The sequence below is a fragment of the Leucopleurus acutus genome, assembly GCF_964270905.1.
Source record: "Leucopleurus acutus genome assembly, chromosome: 19".
NCBI classification, from domain to species: domain Eukaryota; kingdom Metazoa; phylum Chordata; class Mammalia; order Artiodactyla; family Delphinidae; genus Leucopleurus; species Leucopleurus acutus.
Genome location: NC_139161.1, coordinates 24916631 through 24937293, shown reverse-complemented (window position 1 = coordinate 24937293; position 20663 = coordinate 24916631). Strand labels below are relative to the sequence as shown.

At 38.3% G+C, this 20663-nt stretch overlaps 1 protein-coding gene across 7 annotated transcripts in view; it reads left to right on the top strand.

The window, feature by feature from the left end:
- SPAG9 (sperm associated antigen 9) overlaps positions 1–20663 on the top strand; it is a 147957-nt gene that overhangs the window by 60211 nt on the left and 67083 nt on the right. For 5 of the 7 annotated variants that reach the window (XM_082861706.1, XM_082861705.1, XM_082861704.1 and 2 more), the window contains 2 exons: positions 14360–14430; positions 19099–19193. In XM_082861706.1, coding sequence (XP_082717832.1) covers positions 14360–14430; positions 19099–19193 — 166 coding nt within the window. Of the gene's footprint in view, positions 1–14359; positions 14431–19098; positions 19194–19226; positions 20073–20663 lie in introns of those variants that run through there. The other 2 variants (XM_082861709.1, XM_082861708.1) reach the window with 1 other exon arrangement.

Below are 20663 nucleotides of genomic sequence, written 5' to 3'. Positions count from 1 at the left end.
ATCTATTTTACGTTTGGTAGTGTATATATGTCCATACCACTTTCTCACTTCCTCCCAGCTTACCCTTCCCCCTCCCCTTATCCTCAGTCCATTCTCTACGTCTGTGTCTTTATTCCTGTTCTGCTCCTAGGTTCTACAGAACCAATTTTTTTTTTTTTTTTTTAGATTCTATATGTATGTGTTAGCATACGGTATTTGTTTTTCTTTCTGACTTACGTCACTCTGTATAATAGTCTCTAGGTCCATCCACCTCATTACAAATAACTCAATTTCGTTTCTTTTCATGGCTGAGTAATATTCCATTGTATATATGTGCCACATCTTTTTTATCCATTCATCTGTTGATGGACACTTAGGTTGCTTCCATGTCCTGGATATTGTAAATAGAGCTGCAATGAACATTGTGGTACATGACCCTTTTTGAATTATGGTTTTCCCAGGGTATATGACCAGTAGTGGGAGTGCTGGGTCATATGGTAGTTCTATTTTTAGTTTTTTAAGGAACCTCCATACTGTTCTCTATAGTACAGTGGAGAACGGTATGGCTGTATCAAATTACATTCCCACCCACAGTGCAAGAGGGTCCCCTTTTCTCCACACCCTTGCCAGCATTTATTGTTTGTAGATTTTTTGATGGTGGCCATTCTGACCACTGTGAGGTCATACCTCATTGTACTTTTCATTTGCATTTCTCTAACGATTAGTGAAGTTGAGCATCCTTTCATGTGTTTGTTGGCAATCTGTATATCTTCTTTGGAGAAATGTCTATTTAGGTCCTCTGCCCATTTTTGGATTGGGTTATTTGTTTTTTTGATATTGAGCTGCATGAGCTGCTTGTATATTTTGGAGATTAATCCTTTGTCAGTTGCTTCGTTTGCAAATATTTTCTCCCATTCTGAGGGTTGTCTTTTCGTCTTCTTTGTAGTTTCCTTTGCTTTGCAAAAGCTTTTAAGATTCATTAGGTCCCATTTGTTTATTTTGGTTTTTATTTCCCTTTCTGTAGAAGGTGTGTCAAAAAGGATCTTGCTGTGATATATGTCATAGAGTGTTCTGCCTGTGTTTTCCTCTAACAGATAGTGTCTGGCCTTATATTTAGGTCTTTAATCCATTTTGAGTTTATTTTTGTGTATGGTGTTAGGGAGTGTTCTAATTTCATTCTTTTACATGTAGCTGTCCAGTTTTCCCAGCACCACTTATTGAAGAGGCTATCTTTTCTCCATTGTATATTCTTGCCTCCTTTATCAAAGATAAGGTGACCATATGTGTGTGGCTTTTTCTCTGGGCTTTCTATCTGTTCCATTGATCTATATTTCTGTTTTTGTGCCAGTATCATACTGTCTTGATTACTGTAGTTTGTAGTATAGTTTGAGATGGGGAATCTGATTCCTCCAGCTCTTTCTCAAGATTGCTTTGGCTTTTCAGGCTATTCTTTGGCTATTCTTTTGTGTTTCCATACAAATTGTGAAATTTTTTGTTCTAGTTCTGTGAAAAATGCCATTGGTAGTTTCATAGGGATTGCATTGAATCTGTAGATTGCTTTGGGTAGTATACTCATTTTCACAGTGTTGATTCTTCTAATCGAAGAACATGGTATATCTCTCCATCTGTTTGTATCATGTTTAATTTCTTTCATCAGTGTCTTATAGTTTTCTGCATACAGGTCTTTTGTCTCCTTAGGTAGGTTTATTCCTAGGTATTTTATTCTTTTTGTTGCAGTGGTAAATGGGAGTGTTTCCTTAATTTCTCTTTCAGATTTTTCATCATTAGTGTATAGGAATGCAAGAGATTTCTGTGCATTAATTTTATATCCTGCTACTTTACCAAACTCATTGATTAGCTCTAGTAATTTTCTGGTAGCATCTTTAGGATTCTCTATGTATAGTATGTCATCTGCAAAGAGTGACAGCTTTACTTCTTCTTTTCCGATTTGGATTCCTTTTATTTCTTTTTCTTCTCTGATTGCTGTGGCTAAAACTTCCAAAACTATGTTGAATAAGAGTGGTGAGAGTGGGCAACCTTGTCTTGTTCCTGATCTTGTGGAAATGGTTTCAGTATTCCACCACTGAGAACAATGTTGGCCGTGTGTTTGTCATATATGGCCTTTATTATGTTGAGGTAAGTTCCCTCTATACCTACTTTCTAGAGGGTTTTTATCATAAATGGGTGTTGAATTTTGTCGAAAGCTTTTTCTGCATCTATTGAGATAATCATATGGTTTTTCTCCTTCAATTTGTTAATATGATATATCACATTGATTGATTTGCATATATTGAAGAGTCCTTGCATCCCTGGGATAAACCCCACTTGATCACAGTGTATGATCCTTTTAATGTGCTGTTGGATTTTGTTTGCTAGTATTCTGATGAGGATTTTTGCATCTATGTTCATCAGTGATATTGGCCTGTAGTTTTCTTTTTTTGTGATATCTTTGTCTGCTTTTGGTATCAGAGTGATGATGGCCTCGTAGAATGAGTTTGGGAGTGTTCTTCCCTCTGCTATAGTTTGGAAGAGTTTGAGAAGGATAGGTGTTAGCTCTTCTCTAAATGTTTGATAGAATTCGCCTGTGAAGCCATCTGGTCCTGGGCTTTTGTTTGTTGGAAGATTTTTAATCACAGTTTCAATTTCAATGCTTGTGATCAGTCTGTTTGTATTTTCTGTTTCTTCCTGGTTCAGTCTCAGAAGGTTGTGCTTTTCTAAGAATCTGTCCATTTCTTCCAGGTGTCCATTTTATTGGCATAGAGTTGCTTGCAGTAATCTCTCATGATCCTTTGTATTTCTGCAGTGTCAGTTGTTACTTTCCTTTTTCATTTCTAATTCTCTTGATTTGAGTCTTCCTTTTTTTCCTGATGAGTCTGTCTAATGGTTTATAAATTTTATTTATCTTCTCAAAGAATCAGCTTTTAGTTTTATTGATCTTTGCTATCGTTTCCTTCATTTCTTTTCATTTATTTCTGATCTGATCTTTATGATTTCTTTCCTTTTGCTGACTTTGGGGTTTTTTTGTTTTTCTTTCTCTAATTGCTTTAAGTGTAAGTTTAGGTTGTTTATTTGAGATTTTTCTTGTTTCTTGAGGTAGGATTGTATTGCTATAAACTTCCTTCTTAGAACTGCTTTTGCTGCATCCCATAGGTTTTGGGTCGTCGTGTTTTCATTGTCATTTGTTTCTAGGTATTTTTTGATTTCCTCTTTGATTTCTTCAGTGATTTCTTGGTTATTTAGTAGTGTATTGTTTTGCCTCCATGTGTTTTTTTTTTTTTTTTTTTTTTTTGCAGTATGCGGGCCTTTCACTGTTGTGGCCTCTCCTGCTGCGGAGCACAGGCTCCAGACATGCAGGGCCAGCGGCCATGGCCCACGGGCCCAGCCACTCTGTGGCACGTGGGATCCTCCTGGACTGGGGCACGAACCTGTATCCCCCGCATTGGCAGGCGGACCCTCCAACCACTGTGCCACCAGGGAAGCCCCTTTGTGTTTGTATTTTTTACAGATTTTATTTTTTTTCTGTAATTGATAACTAGTTTCGTAGCGTTGCGGTTGGAAAAGATACTTGATACGATTTCAGTTTTCTCAAATTTACCAAGGCTTGATTTGTGACCCAAGATATGATCTATCCTGGATTATGTTCCATGAGCACTTGAGAAGAAAGTGTATTCTGTTGTTTTTGAATGGAATGTCCTATAAATATCAATTAAGTCCATCTTGTTTAATGTATCATTTAAAGCTTGTGTTTCCTTATTGATTTTCATTTTGGATGATCTGTCCATTGGTGAAAGTGGGCTGTTAAAGTCTCCTACTATGATTGTGTTACTGTCGATTTCCCCTTTTATGGCTGTTAACATTTGCCTTATGTATTGAGGTGTTCCTATGTTGGGTGCATAAATATTTACAATTGTTATATCTTCTTCTTGGATTGATCCCTCGATCATTATGTAGTGTCATCTTTGTCTCTTGTAATAGTCTTTATTTTAAAGGCTATTTTGTCTGATATGAGAATTGCTACTCCAGCTTTCTTTTGGTTTCCATTTGCATGGAATATCTTTTTCCATCCCTTCACTTTCAGTCTGTATGTGTCCCTAGGTCTGAAGTGGGTCTCTTGTAGACAGCATATATACGGTCTTGTTTTTGTATCCATTCAGCCAGTCTATGTCTTTTGGTTGGAGCATTTAATCAATCCATTTACGTTTAAGGTAGTTATCTGTATGTATGTTCCTTTTACCATTTTCTTAATTGTTTTGGGTTTGTTAATGTAGGTCTTTTCCTTCTCTTCTGTTTCCTGCCTAGAGAAGTTCCTTTAGCATTTGGTGTAAAGCTGGTTTGGTGGTGCTGAATTGTGTTAACTTTTGCTTGTCTGTAAAGGTTTTAATTTCTCCATCGAATCTGAATGAGATCCTTGCTGGGTAGAGTAATCTTGGTTGTCAGTTTTTCCCTTTCTTCACTTCAAATATGTGCTGCCTCTCCCTTCTGGCTTGCAGAGTTTCTGTTGAAAGATCAGCTGTTAACCTTATGGGGATTCCCTTGTATGTTATTTGTTGCTTTTCCCATGCTGCTTTTAATATTTTTTCTTTGTATTTAATTTTTGATAGTTTGATTAATATGTGTCTTGGTGTGTTTCTCCTTGGATTTATCCTGTATGGGACTCTGTGCGCTTTCTGGAGTTGATTGACTATTTCCTTTCCCATGTTAGGGAAGTTTTCAACTATAATCTCTTCAAATATTTTCTCAGTCCCTTTTTTTTTTCTCTTCTTCTTCTGGGACCCCTATAATTCGAGTGTTGGTGCATTTAATATTGTCCCAGAGGTCTCTGAGACTGTCCTCTATTCTTTTCATTCTTTTTTCTTTATTCTGCTCTGTGGTAGTTATTTCCACTATTTTATCTTACAGGTCACTTATCCATTCTTCTGCCTCAGTTATTCTGCTATTGATTCCTTCTAGAGAATTTTTAATTTCATTTATTGTGTTGTTCATCATTGCTTGTTTGCTCTTTAGTTCTTCTAGGTCCTTGGTTAAACTTTTCTTGTATTTTCTCCATTCTATTTCCAAGATTTTGGATCATCTTTACTATCATTACTCTGAATTCTTTTTCAGGCAGACTGCCTGTTTCCTCTTCATTTGTTTGGTCTGGTGGGGTTTTTTTACCTTGACGCTTCATCTGCTGTGTACTTCTCTGTCTTCCCATTTTGCTTAACTTACTTTGTTTGGGGTCTCATTTTTGCAGGCTGCAGGTTCGTAGTTCCCATTGCTTTCTTTGGTGTCTGCCCCCAGTGCGAAATGTTGTTTCAGTGGGTTGTGTAGGCTTCCTGGTTGAGGGTACTGGTGCCTGTTTTCTGCTGGATGAGGCTGGAACTCGTCTTTCTGGTGGGCAGGACCGTGTCCAGTGGTGTGTTTTGGGGTGTCTGTGAACTTATTATGATTTTAGGCAGCCTCTCTGTAATGGGTGGTGTTGTGTTCCTGTCTTGCTTAGTTGTTTGGCATAGGGTGTCCAGCACTGTACCTTGCTGGTTGTTGAGTGGAGGTTGGTCTTAACGTCAAGATGGAGGTCTGTGGGAGAGCTTTCGCCGTTTGATATTACGTGGAGCTGGGAGGTCTCTGGTGGACCAATGTCCTGATCCCGGCTCTCCCACCTCAGAGGCACAGGCCTGACACCCTGCCGGAGCACCAAGACCCTGTCAGTCACATGGCTCAGAAGAAGAGTGATAAAAAAGGAAAGAAAAAACTTAAATGGAATAAAATAAAACATAATTCTTAAAAGTAAAAAATATTAAAAAGTAAGAAAAGAAAAATCAAACAAACAAAACGGACAGACAGAACCCTAGGACAAATGGTAAAAGCAAAGCTATACAGACAAAATCACACAAAGAAGCAGACACATACACACACAAAGAGAAAAAGTAAAAAAAAAAAAATATATATCCTTGCTCCCAAAGTCCACCGCCTCAATGTTGGGTTGATTCGTTGTCTGTTCAGGTATTCCACAGATGCAGGGTACATCAAGTTGATTGTGGAGATTTAATCCGCTGCTCCTGAGGCTTTTGGGAGAAATTTCCATTTCTCTTATTTGTTCACACAGCTCTTGGGGTTCAGCTTTGGATTTGGCCCCGCCTCTGTGTGTAGGTCGCCAGAGGGCATCTGTTCCCTGCCCAGACAGGACGGGGTTAAAGGAGCAGCTGATTAGGGGGCTCTGGCTCACTCAGGCTGTGGGGAGGGAGAGATATGGAATGTGGGGCGAGCCTGTGGCGGCAGAGGACGGCATGACGTTGCACCAGCCTGAGGCACGGTGTGTGTTCTCCTGGGGAAGTTGTCTGTGGATCATGGGACCCTGGCATGGTGGACTACACAGGCTCCCAGGAGGGGAGGTGTGGATAGTGACCTGTGCTTATACACAGGCTTCTTGGTGGCTGCAGCAGCAGCCTTAGCATTTCATGCCCATCTCTGGTGTCCGAGCTCATAGCCGCGTCTTGCGCCCATCTCTGGAGCTTGTTTAGGTGGTGCTCTGAATCCCCTCTCCTCACACACCCTAAACAGTGGTCTCTTGCTTCTTAGGCAGTTCCAGACTTTTTCCCAGACTCCCTCCCTGCTAGCTGTGGCGCACTAGCCCCTTTCAGGCTGTGTTCACGTAGCCAACCGCAGTCCTCTCCCTGGGATCTGACCTCCGAAGCCGGAGCCTCAGCTCCCAGCCGCCCTGGCGAGTGAGCAAACAAGTCTCTGAGGCTAGTGAATGCTGGTCAGCTCTGATCCCTTTTGCGGGAATCTCTCCGCTTTGCTCTCTGCACCCCTTTTGCTGTGCTCTCCTCCGTGGTTCCAAAGCTTCCCCCCGCCCACCTCCATCTCTGCCAATGAAGTGGCTTCCTAGCGTGTGGAAACTTTTCCTCCTTTACAGTTCCTTCCCAGAGGTGCAGGTCTCGTCCCTATTCTTTTGTCTCTGTTTTTCCTTTTTTCTTTTGCCCTACCCAGGGACGTGGGGACGTCTGAGGTGTTCTGCCAGTGTTCAGTAGGTGTTCTGTAGGAGTTGTTCCACATGTAGATGTATTTGTGGGGAGGAAGGTGATCTCCACGTCTCACTCCTCTGCCATCTTGAAGGTCCCTATTTCCACTCTAATCTTTATTATTTCCTTCTTTCTCTTCACATTGGTTTTTCTTTTTCTTTTTCCAGTTCCTTTAGGTGTAAGATTATGTTGTTTATTTGAGATTTTTCTTGTTTCTTGAATTTCCCTCTTAGAACTATTTTTGCTGTCTCCCATAGATTTTGGAATGTTATGTTTCCATTTTCAGATCTTGGAATATTATGTTTCCATTTTCATTACTTCCTCTTTGATTTCTTCATTGACCCATTGGTTGCTTAGTAGCATTTGTTTAGCTTCCACATGTTTGTATTTTTTGTGGTTTTTTTCTTGTAGTTGACTTCAAGTCTCATAGCACTGTGGTTGGAAAAGCGGCTTGATACGACTTCAGTGTTTTTAAGTTTACTGAGACTTGTTTTGTGGCATAGCACGTGATCTATCCTGGAGAATGTTTCAGGTGCAGTTGAAGAGAGTGCACAGTTTCTGCAGCTTTTGGGTGGAACATTCTTAAAAACATAGTTACAGGTGAGAGAAAATCAGAATACAACAGTGATGCATCAGACTAATAGGCTGATGTAAAGTACAGTGTTGTCAGTTCTACTTTTAGCCTGGATCTTTTGCTGCCTTAAAAAATAAAATTAGTTGTGTTGAATACTGTAATAGGTATTCATGTATTCATACAGAAAGCTGAGAGAGAGCTTGATTTAAGTGTACTTGTGATTTATTTTGTATTAAGAACAGTGAAAATATGGAAATCATCTGTCAGCGTAGAAGTTTGTAATATGCAGCAGTACTAACTGAAAATATTTGTAGATTAAGAAAATTAACTTTAGTGCTCAGATGAGATGATGAGCATTTCAGGCTTTTAGTTTTAAGACTGTAGCACTTATGAAGATAACGGGAATAAACTGTGGTGCATCCATACAGTGGAATCTTTTTCAGTGCTAAAAGCAGTGATGTATCAAGCCCTGAAAACACATGGAAGAACCTCAAAAAGATACGACAGAGTAAAAGAAGCCAATCTGAAAAAGGCAAAGCTATAGAGACAGTAAAAAGATAAGTGTTACCATGGTTAAAATGGACAGTGGGCGGGAGTGAGGGAGGGAGGGAGGGATGAATATGTGGCAAACAGAGGATTTTTAAGGCAATGAAACTACTCTGTATGAAACTGTAATGGTGGATACATGTCATTATGTATGTGTCCAAATCTATAGAATATTCAACACAAAGAGTTAATCCTGATGTAAACTTTAGTGTTTGGGTGATTATGATGTGTCAGTGTAGGTTTACTGACTGTAATATATGTACCACACTGGTGTGGGATGTAGATAGTGGGGGAAGATATGGGTGTGTGGCGGCAGGGGTGTATGGAAACTGTACTTTCATTTTTTCTGTGAACCATAAACTGCTCTAAAAAATAAAATCTATTGAAAAAAAGAACAGTCAGGGGCAAGTCACATGTAACCATATGTGGTTTGCATGTGTTAAATGCCCTTTCTTGTATGATACAGGCTTGCTAAGAAATAATACAGATATAGATAATTTATATGAGATTAGTAAATATAATATGAAATGGTTGATTAGAGAATGGGTTGATAGTTTATCAAGTTTATTTTTGAGGTGAAAGTAAGACTATGATGCCAAATGGAAATAAGTAGAACGTTAAGTCTAATGGGTTAAAAAGCTGTGAATGGAGGATTAAGGAATTATCGATAGAAATAATACAAAATGCTTAAGGGGACAGAGTGATTAATAGAAATTTAAGAAATTTTTGTAGATTTCTACAAAAATTTATTAGTTTTGTAGCCAGTTTGAACAATGATCATGTTCATTTAGGTAAATGGTAGGAGATTTCCGGCAATTAGTGGTATTTTGGGGCTTTATGTCTTTCCCACATTCTTACGATTAAGTAGTACATTACAACAAAGCTACACAAACCAACGTCGGTTAGCAAGCTGCCATAAAGTCAGTCAGGACCTGTTTCTATGAGCTACAAGCTCAGCTGTCTGTCCCAAGTCAATTGATAAACATTGTGTATAAAAGTTTCTCTCAAAGGTTAACTTAATGATATTTATCAATAGTTCTTGTAGGGCTGCCATAACAAAATACCACAGACTGGGTGGCTTAAATTACAGAAATTAATTTTCTCACAGTTCTAAAGGCTGGAAAGTGCTGGCAGGTTTGGTTTCTTCTGAGACCACTCTCCCTGGCTTGCAGATGGCGGCCTTCTCTCTGTGTTCTCACAGGACCTTCTCTCTGTGCGTGTGTGGGGAGAAAGAGCTCTGTTATCATTTCCTTTTCTTAAAAAAAGATACCAGTCCTATTGAGTTAGGACCCTATCTTTATGATCTCATTTAACCTTAATTACCTTTTTATTTTATTTTTATTTATTTATTTGTTTGGCTGTGCTGCGCAGCTTGTGGGATCTTAGTTCCCCGACCAGGAATTGCACCCAGGCTTCAGCAGTGAGCAAGTCCTAACCCTGGACCACCAGGGAATTCCCCTTAATTACCTTTTGAAAGCCCTGTTTACAAACATAGTTACATTGGTTAGGGGTTCAACATATGAATTTGGGTCGGAGACAATTCAGTCTGTAACAGTTGGGTGGGGAGACAAGAATTCTCCATGGGAACAGAAGTGGTGTGGCTTGACACATCTGATCCTGAAGGGTCTTGTAGGCCAGAGTAAGGACTCCCTCCCTCACTCCTTCCTTTCTTTCTTTCTGTCACGGGAAGCTGTTGAAGGGTTTTGAGCAGTCAGTCACTATCTGACTCCAGCCAGGTTACCATTTAAACACAGGGGAGCAGAGACTAGAGCAGAAACACTAGTCAGGAGATAATTGTAATAATCCAGGCAAGAAATGATGTCTTATATCAAGGTGGGAGTGATAGAAGTGGTAAAAAGTTGTCAGAGGGCTTCCCTGGTGGCACAGTGGTTGAGAGTCCGCCTGCCGATGCAGGGGACACGGGTTCGTGCCCCGGTCCGGGAAGATCCCACATGCCGCGGAGCTGCTGGGCCCGTGAGCCATGGCCGCTGAGCCTGCGCGTCCGGAGCCTGCGCTCCGCAATGGGAGAGGCCACAACAGTGAGAGGCCCGCGTACCGCAAAAAAAAAAAAAAAAAGTTGTCAGATTCTAGATTTATTTTGAAGGTAAACTGGACAGAATTTGCTGATGGATTGCAGTGTGGGAAAAGAGAAGAGCAAAAGGATAGTTGCAAGATTTTTGCCTGAGTAAGAAGATTATGAGAAAGAGCAGGTTTGGGAGAGAAAATCAGTTCGTTTTGACTTTGTAGACATCTTAGTGACATCATACTATGCATTGTTTTATATTTTTAAATTTCAGATATAGCAGTAACATTCAACATCCTTCCATTAAGTTCTAGGCACCATCCCATGTCAGCATTTATGATAATACTGCATTCATTTTATTTTTTTTACTTTTTTATTTTATTTTATTTTATTTTGTGTGGTACACGAGCCTCTCACTGTTGTGGCCTCTCCCTTTGTGGAGCACAGGCTCCGGACGCGCAGGCTCAGCGGCCATGGCTCACGGGCCCAGCCGCTCCGCCGCATGTGGGACCTTCCCGGACCGGGGCACGAACCCATGTCCCCTGCATCGGCAGGCGGACTCTCAACCACTGCGCCACCAGGGAAGCCCAATACTGCATTCATTTTAACGGTACCTTTAATTGTTGTATTTGAAAGACACAGGTGTGAGAGGTCCTGTTCTAGGCCCTTTTCAAATGAATAGTAACAATGGGTCAAAGGATATACACATTGCTTATTTTAATACGTATCACCAATGTGACTTTCAAAAGAGTAATTCCAATTTATCCTCCAATGATGGCAATCATTTTTTCTTTCTTTCTTTCTTTCTTTTTTAAATTATTATTTTTTTGGCTGCATTGGGTCTTTGTTGCTGCACGCGGGCTTTCTCTAGTTGCAGCGAGTGGAAGCTACTCTTTGTTGCGGTGCACAGGCTTCTCGTTGCGGTGGCTTCTCTTGTGGAGCACGGGCTGTAGGTGCACGGGCTTCAGTAGTTGTAGCACACGGGCTTAGCAGTTGTGGCTCGCGGGCTGTAGAGTGCAGGCTCAGTAGTTGTGGCACACGGGCTTAGTTGCTCCGTGACATGTGGGATCTTCCCGGACCAGGGCTTGAACCAGTGGCCCCTGCATTGGCAGGCGGATTCTTAACCACTGCGCCACCAGGGAAGCCCTATTTCTTTTTATAATTCTCCAATCTGGTAACATTTTTTCCTCATCTCCCTGTACATTTTAATGATGAATCAATACAGCTTATTTGTTATGGTTCTGAATAGTCTGTTTAAATCCTGCGCTATATGTTGAATTTATAGGAGTTCTTGGAGAACATAAAGAATGATGAGTATTCAAGCCAAGGAAAGTGCTTGTGTGAATGGGTACACATTATGTTTGGACTGGGGTGGGGTTGGGCTGTATACACAGTAAATTCATCAGGTCATAACTCCTCCCCAAAGGTAACCACTATCCTGACTTCTGACACATTAGATTAGTTTTAGATTAGTTATGTATGTATATGAACTTTGTATTCTTTTGCTTCTGCTTCTTTTCCTCAATATCCTGTTTGTGAGATTTGTCCATGATGTTTTGTACAGCAATAGTTTCCTCATTCTCATTATTATATAGTATTCCAGTGCATGAATATTTATCCATTTTGCTGTTGGTGGATATTTGGGTTGATTCCACGTTGGGGCACAAATAGTGCTGCTTTGAGTATTGTCTTAAATGCCTTTTGGTGGACACGTAGACATATTTCATAGTAATGAAATTGTTTTGTCACAGGGTTGGCAAATATTAACTTTATTAAATCTTGCCAGTTTTCAAATTGGGTGTACCAATTTAGACTCCCACCAGCAGTGTATAAAAGTTCCTTACCAGAACTTGTTCCTTACCAACACTGTTTTTCATTTTAGCTATTCTGACAGGTATGTAGTAGTGTTGCATTTTGTTTTTTTACTTTTTTGTTTGTTTTTTTGCCACGCCACCTGGCTTATGGGATCTTAGTTCCCCGACCAGGGATCAAACCCGGGCCCTCGGCAGTGAGAGCACAGAGTTCTAACCATTAGACCACCTGGGAATTCCCACATTTGGGCTTTAATATGCATTTCATCATGATTAATAAAGTTGGGTACATATTTTACTTGGCAGTTTGATACCTTTGAGTTTTGTAGTATCTGTGATTAGGTTCTTTCCAGGCAGAGGGGTTTTTATTTCAAGTAATAAAGGAGTACTCTCTATACTTTTTTTCCCCAAAGTGAAATTTTAAAGTTGACTCCAATATATAAAACAAATTAAAAGAGTATCTCTTGAGAGGCAGAATACCATGGTAATTAAAAGCTGATTCTGGATCTAGTCTCTTCCATTAGGAATTGTAGTTTTGCCATTTACTAGCTTTGTGAATTTGGGCAAGTTACTTAACCCCTATTTACTTCAGTTTCGTTATCTCTAAAATGAAATGTATTAAACTTTCGTCATAAGGTTAATGTCAGGCTCAAGTTAGTTAATATAAAGTACGTAGGACAGTGCATGTTACCTAACAAGTACTATATAATGTTAGCTGTTAGTGGTAGTGGTAGTGATGGTGATATAAATTTATCTTATGAATTTATACCAAGTTAGTTGACAAGAGTAAGGGGGCTCTACTGTTGAGCACAAATTTGAAATTGAGGGTTATGGATGATAGTTGGAATTTTATTTTAGTCTCAGCCTCTAATTTTTTGTTTTGGTTGCACAATACCAGGAAAATTTTGATTCACACAGATGAGCAATTAAAGATACTTACGGTTCACTCAGTAGCTTTAGGATTATGCTTTGAGATTAATTTAATTGGTAAGTTGCTTGGATTTCCTGTTTTTAAATAAAAATCACAGAAGCTGCACTAAAATTTATTATGGTTTCAGTATCTGTTGTGTTATCACAAAACAGCTGCCTTATAGGTTTGCTTTTTATTGCTTTCAGCCACAAGATAAGATGAGCAGTCCATGTCCTCAAGCCTTGCCTGGCACAATAAAGTGTGACTCTATGGATACTGTAGTGTGTTTACTCACTGTTGCAAATTTAATGAGCCAACACATAGGCTTGATTAGAAACAAATCAAAAGTCAAAGCTACAGGTTTCCTAATTAAAGGTATATTTTCGATATATTCAAACAAAGCTACACAAACCAAAAATGAGTTTACCAGGCAGCACAAGTTATGTGATATATGGTGTCTGGTGTGTTAATATTAGGCATATGAAAACGTTCATGCATGTGCTGTTACAGTTCATAGTAGTTACTTCTACAGCCAGCTGACACAGTCACTGGCTGTCACTTACAAACAGCCTTGCATGTTTATAGCTAGCTGACCCTTATACCAGGAGACCGTTTACAACTGCTCTCATGCTTTCAGACAGACTTAAATGAGCATCTTGACAAGCTCCTTTAGCACCAGCTTTACTTCTCCCCAGCAGACTGTCTCCCACTGCTCCTTAGCCAGTATGGGCTCCTCCAGGCTGGCTGGTCTCCCCTCTTCCTTGCCACCTCCACGGTTTTGTGTTCCGTTCTCTGTGATAACAGTGCCTGCCTGCTCTACTGTCATCACTGTCTATCTTGGGTACTGTAATTTCTTCGTGGTCCTGCTTGGATTCCATCTTCTCTCAGAATCACTCCTCTCTGATACCATTCTTTCCTGTGAAATCCTGTTCTGACATTCTGTATCTTGGGATCTTAAAACTTTTTTTTAAAGTATCAAAGTTGTGCTCCATGAGCCACGTAGTGGCTCACACAAACTCCATCAGCAGAGGGAGCTAAATAAAAGAAGATGAGTCCCTGAAATTAAGACCTGAAGTAGAGAAAGTACTTATAAATAGTGACATGTTCACATACTGCTCAGTAGTGAAAAAGAGCTGGAATAATATTAGAAATCAATGATTTGGACCCTAGTCCCAGGTTAAAACTTCTATGAGGAGATTTGTAAAGTGTTTTTCCAAGAGGTAATTCTATATCATGTTAAAAACCTACTTATATGGGGATGACCTGATAAACATATACATATTAGGAGAAGCAATCAGATGTTTAGTTTTTTAAAAAATTCTGTTTATTCCTTCTCCAAAAGTTTTATTAAGGATGATGAAATGAGGTCACTAGCTTTGTGAAGAATTTCATATGGAGCAATGAGTCCTGAAGTTATCAAGGATTATGGATAACCCATTCCAAGTTTTAAAGATAGAATTTTCAAGTAAATTTCTTATATTTTGTTTTGATTAAGTGTATGTATCTTAATTTCAGTTAGCAGACTTGAAGAAAGAGAAGCAGAACTGAAGAAGGAATATAATGCATTACATCAAAGACACACAGAGGTGGGTTTCTGGGTTGTTCTTACCATGCTAATATTGAGATACAGAAATTAACCTTAGAAAATGTGTCTTAATTTCTCTTTGAAAATCAGCTAGTATAATCCTTGGAGATTATTTTGAGAAGACTTTAAATTTCATGTAGCATGTACTCAGTTACCAAATGTTGACTTTTAATGTCTTTTATCTGGCATTAAGTTTTCATGTGGTGAATTAGTGTTACACAGAATATTGTAATTATTAAGGCAGTTGTAATACTTGTGTCTTTGGCTGGTTAAGTAAAAACTTAATGTGTGCATAATAAAAAGTATACATTATACTAATATGAGAGAATAGATATAATTTGTTTTGTTACCTGTTGGGAAATGATGGATTGGTAAATTGTTGGTCAGAGTCTCTACATTTATAATACAGTATAAAGGACTTATTTGCATCAAGCTCATAACAAATAACCAACAAATTATAATGTCTTAAAATGACTCTAAAACAGGTTTTCTGCATGAAATTTCAGTATTTTAGATGAAAAACTCTAGCACATAATCTCTTCAAAGCAATTTAGAAAATGTACTTGAGGGTTTTTTAACCTTCTTTTTATGATTTTCTGTCAGCCTTTTATGTGTTTCCTTTGTTTCTTTCTATCTCCTTAATGTGAAAATTGTTTCTGTGTATCATGGTCATTCTGGGGTTCACATACCTAAATAAATAGAATTTTCATAGATGCATGCACTGTTACCTGAAAAAAATAATTGCTCTCTTTCCCTTTCTAGTCCAGTCTTTCCCATGATACAGATGGTTCCAGTCTTCAGCTTCCATTTTCCTTTCACTAGTTTGGGTGATCTCTTATCCTGCCTCTGGTAGGGACCTATATTGTTGCTTTTAAGGAATGTAAAACCCCACCGCACTCAGTTTCATTTGCTTTGGAGACTAGTGTGCTTAACACTTTCTTGGGAGGTGTTGGAATTTCTTCCTGACATGTGAGGTTTGATTATTACTGTTTTAACTTACATAACCACACACTAAGCATGAAGTGTCACAGAATTGATATTTAGTGGTGGAGGAAAAAGATTGGCCACAGAGGGCTGGAACCATAGAGCTCTTGAAAAACAGGAACAGCTTACACAGCAGCCTTTTCAGTATGTAAAAAATAACCACATTTTAATAAGACAGGTACTTGGTAGATATTAAGACTGTTAAAAGAACAATTGATTGTTAAAGGTATATCGTTGGTTCTTTTCACACCATTCAATTCAGTGCCTGAACAATGCCCTGTACTGGTAGTGCTTATCAATGCTGATAATTATAAGCATGTTTGGGGGAGTAGGTTTATGTGCCATAAATAGTTGATAGTGATGAATAATGAATAGTCATTTTGTTTTTTCACTGAAGTTTTAACCTTTGTAATAGTTGAGGATTGTTAAATTGAAATATGTATAAAATATGCAGTCTAGAAAAAAAATCATTGTAAAGTGAAATTTCATATTTTCTCTCATATACGTATTTAGCAAAAGTGAAGATGTGTTCCAGCAGAAAAAGCAACCTGACATCTTAATTTCAAATGAAAAGATATAATAATTTTTCTATTTCTGATCCTTCAGAGAAGGACAGCCCAGGAAGAAGAAAAGATCTCAGGAAAATCCTAAATACCAAGGCAGAGATTTGGGTCTCTCTAGTAACCAAGGCAGATCTTAACATGTAGCATTTTCATAGGGTCCCCACCCTTAGTCCTAAGCAGCTTCTATCCTCTGCCCTGATAGGCTCTCTGTATTTCGTTCTGCCTCAAGGAAGGTTTATATAACACAGATATGGCTGCTTTAAAATGTGGGTCTTTTCTATTCTAGCCCACATTTTTCTGTGTTTATACAGCTGTACTAGAAATACAATTCAATTAGCAATTATAAATAGCTATCCAATGCTAAAGAACTAGGTGTCCTTTAAAGGTAAATTCTGAAAACCTTCAGGGAAAGGAAGTCTGAAGGATTTAACCTTAATCTTTCCACTGTTACTTCTAACTAAGGTAACCTTTGTTATAGGCTACAAAAAAGTTGTTTAAAAGCACTTTTATCAAAAGCATTGTTTGCTGCTTAAGAGAAATCTCTGGCTCTTTTTGTAATATGAATAACTGTTCTCTAATTAACTTCAAAATTTTATACACATTACTGAATTTGCTTGAAAGAAGACATATCTTGAAGAGGGCATTGGAGGAAATATACATACTGTTATATTAATCACTAAAAACTTGAACCCTGGTCTTACATCAGGGACTGTTTAAATGCATTTTCATCTCATCCTCTGAGTAAATTCTTATAATCCACCCCCATTTTACAGATTGAAGCTTAGAAAGAGAAGATGGAGTGATTTGTCCCAAATTCCATGCTAGTATGTGACTGGATTTGAACCTGGGTCTGTCTGATTCCCTTGCCTGAATTTTCAATAATGCTTTTAGGTTACGAAACACATGGACGTTAAATGCACTAGAAAATTTTCTTTGCCTCTTTGTTTTATGCCATCTCAACCACTTTAAGAATAGTGGCTTTGTGGATATACTTGTAGGATTTTGAGCTGCATATGGAAGGATTCAAGGCCAACAGAATTAAAAGGATTCATGCCACTTGTCTTCAAAACCTCTATTTTTGCCTTGCTTTTCTAATAACTATTGCCTTGCGTTTCAGTTTTAGCCAGAGTTGACAGTCAACCTCTGCTGTGAAGATTTCTCTAAGTGGGAGGGGAGTTGGGATGTTCTAAACAGTGTACTTGGGACCCTTCTTCATGACTCCAGCTACTTGTTGCTGAATTGACTCCTGGATATGTGTGAATTAATGTTCATTAATTTTCCGGAGAAAATTGAGAGTTACCATTCTGAGATAAGGAGGGATGGGGCTGGTGGACCCAATAGTAGGTTATCTAAAGCATATCCTATTTTACCCTACCTCTCTTTTCTACCTGGCAGCATTGCCCCCTACTCAGTTTTTTATTAAAAACAACCTGAGCTACTCTGTGAAGCCCTGTAATTAAAACTTAAATTTTTATGTATAATTTATTATTTCTACTTTTTTGTGCATATATAGAATATAGTGCATATTTTATTTCAGACATCAGGAAATGCTTTAGGATGTGGGGTTTTCTTGTGGGAGTGAGGAAGAAAGGACAATGAACTTATTGCCTGCCTCCAGAATTGACTGAAAGGACAGATACACCATGAGTCCTGTAATGCTTAACTACTCTGATGACTGAGGCAGATGGACCTGAGTTCTGGCCACAAAGCCAACTAGCTGACAGTTAGAGCACAGTTAATCATTAACTAGCTGGTCAAGTTGGGCAAGTTATTTTAACCTCCTTAAACTGGAGTTTATCTAGCAAATCATATTGTTGTTGTGAGGATTAATTGAAACAATGTACATGCACTGGCTGATTTGTAGTTGGTGCTCAATAAATATTAGCTGCCATTTTGTTGTTGTTGTTCTGTCCTATTAAGTGTTAGTTTAATTGGGTTGAAACCAATTTCATTATGTAGACCATTTTGGAATGTCAGAAATAGTTACTTGGGTCAGTCATTTGAAGAAGGTTTGGAATTCAACATCTTCTAAATTAAAACTTTTTTAATGTATTCATTTAAGACAAGAATCAATCTATAGAATGCATCATTTGGGGTAGAACTGATTCTGTATCTTTGCATTTTATTTAATCTTTTTATTTGTCTATATTGAATAAATATCAATAGATTATTATAAAAGCAGTCTAGGGGAGATTTCTATTCATTTGAATGCTTAAAGAAACTTAGATTCTTCCATTTGAACGAATCAAATTCGTATAATCACTCTCCATTATAAAAGAATTTGACTTAGATTTTCTAAAATCTTTTGAAAATTTAAATTGGTATCTATTTGGCCCAACCATCACTTTGTTATACTAGTCTCATTTAAATTTTTTCCCTTAAAGTTTTCCCTGATACAAGAAGGAAACAGCTCATTATTTCTGACTCACTGACACAAAGACGAAAGCTGTTCTTTAAATGGTGGTAAAGAGAAAATCTTTAAATTTAGAAGTTTTAAAAATGCTTTCATATACCATATCCATGTGATTCTGTATTAATTTTTCGTTGTCTGATACATTTCTTATTTGGGCTAGTTTTAATTGGGGAACAGCCTGATTGATTCTTTTATATTTGATTTGATAGAATTACCCATCTTAATCCATGCATCAGAGTTCATCTTTTTGTTTATTTGAAGTAAATAACAGTTTCAAATTGATTTACATACTTCTTAATTTTTGTATATGCATGCATGCCAAGTAAAATTTTCACAACAAAAGCATACTTTAAAAAAATATATTTATTTATTTATCTGGCCACACTGGGCCACTGCGGGATCTCAGTTCGCCGACCAGGGATCGAACCCTGGCCACAGCAGTGAAAGCGTGGCCAGGGTTCGAAAAAATTTTTTTGCTATGCTAAGCAAGATGTTGGCTACTTTTGCGGACACTAGCATCCTTAAATGTAATCATTTGCATATTCCTTTGCCGTTAAAAGAAAATTTCATTCTTAATATTCTTTTACATGGAACTGTAGTCTGATAAATAAGAAATTTATATTAAAAGGTTTCCCTTGCTAAAACAGTATGTTTTTATTCCAGGTATTAGTCTTAAAATTTTGTGTATTCTTTTCTTTCTTCAAAATAGATGATCCATAATTATATGGAACACTTAGAAAGAACAAAACTTCATCAGCTCTCAGGGGGTGATCAACTAGAGTCCACAGCTCATAGTAGAATTAGGTAAGCTTTTTAATACATTTTTGCCTTGGGAAAAAGGGAAATAAAATAATCTGTTTGTTTCTGTTTCTCTCTGTTCTTTAATCCTGGAACAATAGTTAAGCTGATTCAAAAAGCTCTCTACTGTAGTTGGAATGCTACCGGAGAGAGTAGCATGGAAAAACAGAACAGCTTTCACTAATGAAGAGGTAAATTGTGAGCCATGCTATATGGCAACATATCGAGGTATTTTGATTGATTTCTGATATTTAATGAAGATTACACTAGGTTTAAAATTGTCTGATTGTGAGAATGCTGAAAATTTTCATTTCTCCTGTATAATTGGTTTAAAAGTCCTTTTTGTTACAGAGAGGCATGTTTGAAAGGGTTAGTAGCTAAGACTTCTGTTTGATGTAGGAGTGTGAATAAATTATGTAGATCTCCAAGCACTGTAGCCAATGAGCTAAGCCAGGACTCTTAGTGGAGAGGAAAACAGTTAATAGGCTTGCCGTTGCTCTGGATTGCTGCATAAATGCTAGGAGCAGCAGCTCTATGGTTATGAGGTGGGGAGAGCGGGATGACGTCATCGCTTCGGAGCTGCTGCAGGATGGAGTGGAAAGCTGCTGCTGATGGCATTGTTTTTGTGGCAGCAGCTGAATGACAGATCCTCACTACAAAGATACCCCTTTGGCCCCCGTGTAGGCCTCCTGGTTCCGGTGTTTCACCATGCCAGCACAGCGCCATGAGTCCTGGATGCATGCTGCTGTTTGTGTTTGGCTTTGTTGGCGGGGCGGTGGTCATTAATTCTGCTATCTTAGTGTCTCTCTCTGTTTTGCTGCTTGTGCACTTTTCTATTTCTACCGGAGTGCCAGCTCTGACGCAGAACCTACCAAGGATACTCAGGTACTTTAGTCTCTCTTAGAAGTCCCTGTTTAGTTGGTTTTTCTTGAATTTTTAGCTTCACGGGTCTTCTTTGTAACCATTTCTGTTGCAGATTGAAACAATGGAAAATGGATTGAAGCTGAGATTTCATTTCTTATTTATAGTAATTTATGGGCTGTCACTTAGGGATACGGCTTGGTGTTTGGAAAGCACCGACTTAAGAAAAAGATTTTCAGATTGTACTTATACACAAGTACAAGATCAGTGTGGTCTTGTTTTAAGCAGTGTTCAAAGAGTAAAGGGAGAGCAGGAGTCGGGCATTGGGTCTAAATTTGCACAGTCTCTTCGTTTAGTATCTGAATATTTAGGAGCAAATAATCTTTTATGGTGGGACTTGTAGTTGATTAGGCACAGGCCATAGGTGTTTATTTTGTTCCAACTATCCTTTGACTGATGGAGGTTCAGGCATCCTTTTTGCAGTTTTTGCAATTTTTGATAGCAGCTCATGGGAACTGACAACTTAAATATTTTCTTTCTAAAACAAAATATATTTTAAAGAAAAAGGATTTAAACCTTTTAGGGCAAGGAATTCATTTTTTCCCCCAATTATTT